The sequence below is a fragment of the Brassica napus genome, chromosome C8 (assembly GCF_020379485.1).
Source record: "Brassica napus cultivar Da-Ae chromosome C8, Da-Ae, whole genome shotgun sequence".
Taxonomy (NCBI): Eukaryota; Viridiplantae; Streptophyta; class Magnoliopsida; order Brassicales; family Brassicaceae; genus Brassica; species Brassica napus.
Genome location: NC_063451.1, coordinates 2,335,022 through 2,343,194, shown reverse-complemented (window position 1 = coordinate 2,343,194; position 8,173 = coordinate 2,335,022). Strand labels below are relative to the sequence as shown.

General features: G+C 38.9%; 1 protein-coding gene across 1 annotated transcript; it reads left to right on the top strand.

Annotated features, from left to right (window-relative positions):
- The first annotated feature begins 966 nt into the window (after positions 1-966).
- LOC106407070 (leucine-rich repeat receptor-like serine/threonine-protein kinase At2g14510) lies at positions 967-3,550 on the top strand. The gene is made up of 6 exons (XM_048765649.1): positions 967-1,067; positions 1,184-1,724; positions 2,151-2,631; positions 2,716-3,110; positions 3,188-3,259; positions 3,330-3,550. Exons 1-4 carry the CDS (start codon positions 986-988, stop codon positions 2,752-2,754), a joined length of 1,143 nt encoding a protein of 380 aa, XP_048621606.1. The 5' UTR covers positions 967-985; the 3' UTR covers positions 2,755-3,110; positions 3,188-3,259; positions 3,330-3,550.
- The last annotated feature ends 4,623 nt before the right edge of the window (positions 3,551-8,173 follow it).

Here is an 8,173-nt window from a genome sequence, read left to right as displayed (position 1 = left end):
TTATTTTAGGACCACCGAAGTTTAGGGTTTATGTTCTGTAAAAATGAGAGGTCTAATTTGTAAATATTTACTGTATATAGATGTATTTTTTTTTTTTAAATTAAAGGACTGATCAGTAAAGTCTAAATAGTAAATACTCACAAGCACAACGATGAAGACGAAACAAACAAATGAAAACACAACATATATATCAATATCATATATATATATATATATGAGTGATTTGACCCTGTTTATAATAACTCGATATATAGCTTGGTTAGTTGGTTGTATTGTATATATATATTTTTTTGATAAACCCTATCAGCTGATTTGGTCGGCTCCGGAAGGAACGCAATTAGTGCTACAGAGTGGACTAGCCCGAAAGCGTACCACATTGCCTGACCCGAGTTTGGAATACCTTCCGAATAATGCCAAGGGGTGGACCAATCATCTGTTATGGCCCACCATGTAAACCATTTGGACCGAAGTCCAAGCTCAGACTGCCCAAGTAGTGATAATTTAATTTTCGGGAGGAATCGAACCCAGGACTGATGTGGAAGTGGATACACACCAAGCTCCAAAAAAAATTACCCCTAGACTACACCACTTGGTTGTATTGTATATCTAATCTTGTGCTTCGAGAAATTTTCTCCAGCTTTATAACAATATAGTTTAAGATTTCAATAGTGATTGGGAGTGGTGGAACATATAGTCTCTTAAAAATATGACAAACTATTTTCTACCACCAAGTTGGGTTTCATAGCTTTCAATAAATTACTCGTTCCATCTTAGACTTAATATTTTCCGCCATTTATGTTAAAAAATGATGTGTAGCTCGTTTACTATCTACAAGTGACGTTTCCAGAAGTTGACATTGCAAATTCTTTAGTTTCAGTATTCATATAACAAATATATAGTTAATTATATATGACTTTATAATGTTTCAAGAGTTTTTGGTAGTTGTTAATATTTCATTTGGTTGCGAACTGAGAAGTAGTCGAGGATGAAGACTCTCAACAAGCATATGTTAGTCGCTTGCGCCACTTTCTCCATTATACATCTTGTTATGTCTCAAAATCAACAAGGTATTTTTGCTATCTTTCATTTATTCCTTTTTTCCTTCAAATTTTAATGGATATATATGTATGTTTTTAACCATAAAAGAACTATTTTCCGATATTTTAATATCCAATTTTACCAGGTTTTATCAGTTTGGATTGTGGATTACCTTCTAACGAGCCTCCTTATAACGAACAATTCACCAACTTAACATACATATCTGATGCCAATTTCATCCAAGGAGGAAAAACTGGTTATATCCAAAATAACTCAGAGACAGTCTCTGTCTCAAAGCCAAACAGGGTTTTGAGATACTTTCCTGATGGAATAAGAAACTGCTATAGTCTAAGTGTCACACAGGACACCAAGTATCTAATCAGAACCGTATTTGTATACGGCAACTACGACGGTCTTAACAGTCCTCCACGATTTGACCTTTATCTTGGTCCTAATATTTGGACATCCTTAGATCTAAAAAATTCGGGTTTAAGTGAGACTGAAGAGATCATTCACATCACAAGATCTAACAGTTTAGATATATGTTTTGTTAAGACAGGGACAAGTACACTCCTGATATCAGTCATAGAACTAAGACCCTTGCCGTATCATACTTATACTACTCGAACTGGTTCCTTGAGGACGTTAGCACACCTCTACTTCAGCTATTCAGACAAAATTATAAGGTATGTCAGCATTAATTTAACTAAGACTACTTTCTTCTATACAGTTGAGAGCATCTCTAATACTAATACATTTTCCAATCCAAATCTCATTTTGCAGTAAAATTTACTCAAAACTTATTTCATTTTTAACTCCAAAATGTAGTAAAATGGATTTATTTCTAAAATAAAATGTTTTATTTTATTTTTTGAATTTATCACTCTATTTTTTACTCGAAAACTGTTTTATTTATTAGAGATAACATGTAAAGCAAGTTGCTAAGTATTAGGATCACACATCGAAAGTGACAAATACCTTAAGTAATATGTACACATATATGATAAGTTGTACAATTCATTCACTAACAATTTTGTTTTGAGTTATAATTGCATGGAACTTTTTTTTCTTCTACATCTTGATACAAAGTTAACAATACTTTCTTGTGGAAGTTATCCCAAGGATGTGTATGATCGTATTTGGCAACCATATTTCCAACTGGAGTGGACTCAAATAACCACAACACTGAATGTAACTGACTCTTCTAATGGCTATGCCCCACCAAGAGATGCAATTACCACCGCCGCCATACCGACTAATGCCAGTGAGCCTTTAACTATTATCTGGAGTTTGGAAACCTCCGATGATGAAACGTATGGTTACCTTTACTTCGGCGAGATCCAACAACTGCGGGCCAATGAAACTAGAGAATTTAACATTGTGGCGAATGGTAGAGTTGTCTACGATTCTTATAGTCCTATGAACTTTGAAGCAGACACTGTATTCAACCACGCATCGTTTAAATGTGAAGGAGCTGTATGTCGTTTACAGCTGTTCAGAACACCCAAGTCATCTCTTCCACCTCAAATGAATGCCATGTGGAGATTTTTAGCGCCATATATTTTCCACAATCAGAGACAAGTAAAGATGATGGTATACAAATAAGATCATGTAGTTTATGCAAATAGTATTCGATAAGTTCCTACACATGCTAACTTTTTTGTTTACTTTTATTAGTTATTGCCATCAAAAACATCCAATCTACTTATAATTTAAGTAGAACCAGCTGGCAGGGCGATCCATGCGTCCCAAAACAATTCTCGTGGATTGGTTTAAGCTGCAACGTTATGGATACCTCCACAGCACCAAGAATCATAACACTGTAAGAGCATTCAAATTAAACACTGTTTTCAAATTAAAATGTATCTTTTTTTTTTTTGCTAAACAATTAACATGTATCTTGATATTATATATGTGGTATTTTGCTCAAAAAAAAAATATATGTGGTATATATCTTCTTTTATTTTTTGAAAAAATATGTGGTATATATATATCTCTAACCATGCAAACAGAGATCTGTCTGAAAGTGGATTAACTGGAATGATACAAAATCTAAGCCAGCTTCAAGAACTGTACGTAACTCTATGATTAAGATAATAAAAGGTTTATTTAATTCAATGGTTTACAGCTATTTCTTGATAAACTCTAGGGATTTATCGAATAACAATTTGACTGGAGAAGTGCCCGAGTTTCTAGCCAAAATGACATCCTTATTGGTCATGTAAGGTATCTATTTTTTTTTATTTGTCATCTTCATTAATTTCTAATTGTCTAATTCTCCACCTCCACAGAAACTTAAGTGGAAACAATCTTAGAGGTTCTGTTCCTCAATCCCTTCTCAATAGAAAAAAGGATGGATTAAAGCTATCGTAAGAATTTTTTTAACAGATTATCTTCTTTTAATTATAATTTCCACTCTTTTCTTTGAAATTTATGTCATGTTTTCATTATATGCGATATACATATGGTAATTGTTTTATGGAGACGGAGACTACTTGGCTGTTGTCACTTCTATGCTAATTTTTCTCAAAATTATAAATAATGATTATATTTTTCTTAAAAGTGATTATATTTTGCTTTCAAAATGATTATATTTTGCTTATTTTTAAAAAAATATATAAATAACTTAGTTACAAAAAAATGTTCTCATATTTAGTGTTGATGCAAATATTAAGCAATGTGGGTCATGCAAACAAAGATCCCGGGTGGTGGTGATTGTTGTATCTGGTTCTTTGTTGGGTCCCTCCTAGATGGAGAGAACCAAGTGGGCATGAGACATAATAATAATTCTTATGACCCTTTGCACTGTAGACTCACAATAATAGAGTTTAGAGAGAGAGACAAAAGAGAGAAAGAAGAGAGAAAGAGAAAACTCGTAAGGTGATTTCAAGACTGGATTTAGAGGGTCAAACGGATCCTGATCGGGCTGATATTTTGTGGGAAGCTTATTCAGTCAGTGGGTTAGAGGTTCACTGAAGGGATTTGAATTTCAACGGTTGTATCTTCTGTTGTCTGGGTTTTCTTGAAGCTGGTCGCCATAGTTCTTCAGCAGAGCAGTCTTGGGTGTTTGGTAAATCCAACGGTGAGATCTTCTCTTCTTGAGCTGAAATTTGGCACAGGTATTTTCGACTTGTTTATCTTGGATTTGTACGGTTGGATTAGTTTCTGGAAGCCGGAATCTTTGTGAGCTGAGGTCGTTTGGTTGCTGCCGGTTTTGAAGCTTTGTGTTGCTCTCTTGTTGTTGTTGTTTGTGTTGGAGATATCTATTTGTAGCTAGACTCTCTGTTCTGTTCAGGCTGTTGAACAGGGAGGACGTGGTTGTACTCATACCATTTATATAGTGGATTTTGGAGTGGACTACGGTCCCGTGGTTTTTCCTTCTCACATCGAGGAGGTTTTCCACGTAAAAATTGTGTGTCTCATTTAGTTATCGCAACTTTGATATCTTGCCATCGTCGAAGTATTTTCCTCACAGGTTCGCACAAGGTCAGGGGAACACGACCATTAGTATTTCCGCTGCGCCGTGTGACTTTCCCCAACAGAGTGGTATCAGAGCTTCTGGTTTTAGAGCTTTGGTTTTGATAACTTTGGGTTGTTATTTGCTTGTGTGAAAGATGGAAAATATGAGCAGGATGATAAGCTTGAATGGTGCTAACTATCATCTATGGAAGGGCAAGATGGAGGATTTGCTCTTTGTTAAAGAATTCCATGTTCCAGTCTTCGAGGAACAAAAACCTGAGAAGAAGACGGATGAAGAGTGGAAGCTGCAGCATCGCCAAGTGTGTGGGTTGATAAGGCAGTGGGTAGATGATAATGTGTTGCATCATATTGAGACTGAGACGGATGCTCGTTCTTTGTGGAAGAAGCTGGAGCAGTTATATGCTAGGAAGACCGGAAACAACAAGATGTACATGATCAAGAAGTTGATTGAGCTGAGGTATCAGGAGGGGACTCCGATGACAGATCACTTGAATGCGTTTCAGGGATTGCTCAACAAGTTGTCTGATATGGGCATCAAGTTTGATGATGAGATTCACGGTCTGTGGCTTCTCGGTACTTTACCGGACTCTTGGGAGGTTTTCAGGATGTCTCTTTGTAACTCCGCGTCGGAAGGTGTTATTTCGATGGATTCAGTGAAGAACAGTGTTCTTAATGAGGAAGCAAGAAGGCAGTCGAATGCTAGCAGTTCGCGTTCAGATGTCTTTGTTACTGAGTCAAGGGGGAGAAGTACAAGTAGAGATCCCAAGAGAGACAAGAACAGGAGCAGGAGCAAGTCTAATAGATTTGCAAATATGGAGTGCTATTTCTGTCATAAGAAAGGGCACATGAAGAAGGATTGCTGGAAGTTGAAAAACAAGCAGCAAGGAAATCAAGAAGAAAAGGTGGATCGGGTGACTCTCACCGAAGATCAGTTTCTCATTCTTCTTGAGGGTGATGCCATTAATGTCGCATGCCAGGACACCAGTTGGGTGATTGACAGTGGAGCTACTACTCATGCTACATCACAGCGGGATTTGTTTTCTACCTATACTACGGGTAATTATGGTTCTGTGAAGATGGGGAATGATGCGATGGCTCAGGTTGCTGGCATTGGTGATGTTTGCTTGGAGACTAGTCTTGGTACTAGGCTGGTGCTTAAGGATGTTAAGCATGTTCCTGATATTAGGATGAATCTGATATCGACGGGAAGACTTGATGATGAGGGTTATTTCAGTTTGCACGGTGGTGGTAAATGGAAGCTCTCTCGCGGTTCTTTGATTGTGGCTCGAGGTGAGAAGTCTTCATCTTTCTATTGGATGCAGGCTAAGGTCTCCAAAGATATTGTTAATGCGGTGGAGAATGATAATGCCATGGAGTTATGGCATAAGAGACTCGGTCACATGAGTGAGAAGGGAATGGTTGTGTTGTCTAAGAATGAGGTGATTCCAGGAATCTCTGGTTTGCACCTACAGAAGTGTTCGCATTGCTTTGCGGGAAAACAACACAGGGTATCTTTCAAGTCTTCCGCACCTTCTAGGAAACCCGAGGTACTGGATTTGGTACACTCAGATGTGTGTGGTCCAATGAAGACAAGATCTCTTGGTGGCGCATCATATTATGTGACTTTTATTGATGATCATTCAAGGAAGTCGTGGGTATTTCCTATGAGGACGAAGGATCAGGTGCTGGGATATTTCAAGCACTTTGTGGCATTGGTTGAGAGACAAACGGGGAAGAAGCTGAAGTGTATCCGCAGTGATAATGGTGGAGAGTATCTTGGACCATTTGATGCTTATTGCAAAGAGCATGGAATAAGGCATCAATTCACGCCACCTCATACTCCACAGTTAAATGGGTTGGCTGAAAGGATGAATCGAACGATTGTCGAGAGGATGAGATGTTTGATCTCACAGTCAGGCTTATCGATGACTTTCTGGGCAGAAGCTTTGAACACGGTGGTTCATGTGCTGAATTTGTCACCAAGTGCTCCATTGGATGGTGATGTTCCAGAGAGGGTTTGGACTGGTAAGGATGTTTCTTACAGTCACTTGAGGGTCTTTGGGTGTAAGGCATTTGTTCATATTCCCAAGGTTGATAGATCGAAGCTTGAGATGAAGTCGCGGCAGTGTGTGTTCATCGGTTATGGTCATGATGAGTTCGGGTACAGATTTTATGATCCCGTTGAGAGGAAGCTCGTAAGGAGCAGAGATGTTGTGTTTATGGAAGATCAAACGATTAAGGACATTGACAAGTCCAAAAAGCCAACTCAGATTTTTGAGGGTTTGATCGATACAGAGGCTACTCCTTCTACATCGGTTCACGGTGAGGTTGAGGTTGAGGTTCAGGATAATACACCCAGTGCAGATGCTCCCGCACATGAAGATGGTAGTGGTGATCATGGTGACGATCATGGTGAGACACCAGCTGCTGAGAACCAACCCACTATTGTTAGAAGATCCGAGAGAGGTCTTAAACCGTCGACAAGGTATGATCCTAGTGAGTATGTATTACTTACTGATGGGGGAGAGCCTGAAAGCTATGATGAAGCTTTGGAGGATGAACACAAGGATAAGTGGTTTGGAGCCATGGATGAGGAGATGGATTCTTTTGAGGAGAACCATACTTTTGAGTTGGTGGAATTGCCTAAGGACAAGAAGGCTCTGCTTAATAAGTGGGTGTACAGAATTAAGCATGAGGATGATAATTTGCCACCTCGACACAAGGCTAGATTGGTTGTGAAAGGCTACAGCCAAAAGAAGGGAATTGATTATGATGAAATCTTTTCTCCTGTTGTGAAGATGTCATCCATTCGGGTTGTACTTGGATTGGCAGCGAGCCTTGATCTAGAGGTTGAGCAAATGGATGTGAAGACTGCTTTCCTTCATGGTGATTTGGAGGAAGAGATCTACATGGACCAACCGGAAGGCTATGTGAAAAAGGGCAAAGAAAATTTGGTTTGCCGCTTGAAGAAAAGCCTTTATGGATTGAAGCAAGCACCAAGGCAGTGGTACATGAAGTTCAAGTCTGTTATGGGGGAGCATGGTTATGCAGAGACTGATTCAGACCATTGTGTATTTGTGAAGGTGTTCGGTGAGGATGATTTTATCATCTTGTTGCTGTATGTCGATGATATGTTGATTGTGGGCAGGAACATGGACAAAATTAAGGAGTTGAAAGAGCAGCTCAATGAGTCATTTGCCATGAAAGATATGGGTCGAGCGAAACAGATTCTTGGTATGAGAATTATTCGGGATAGAGGTGAGAAGCTGATTCACTTATCTCAGGAGAAGTACATTGAAAAAGTACTTAAGCGGTTTCACATGGACAAGTCTAAAGTGTTGAGTACTCCTCTTGCTCCACACTTAAGACTGAGCAGTCAACAAAGTCCGAAGACATATGCGGAGAAGGAAGATATGGCGAAGGTTCCATATGCTTCTGCAGTGGGTAGTTTGATGTATGCCATGGTCTGTACAAGACCAGATTTAGCCTACGCCGTTGGAGTTGTCAGCAGGTTTCTCTCCAATCCGGGAAGAGAACATTGGAATGCTGTGAAGTGGATTTTGAGATATCTCCGAGGGACTTCTGATTTGAAGATTACATTTGGGGGTAAGAAGCCTTTGCTGGTCAGTTTCACTGATTTTGACATGTCTGGAGA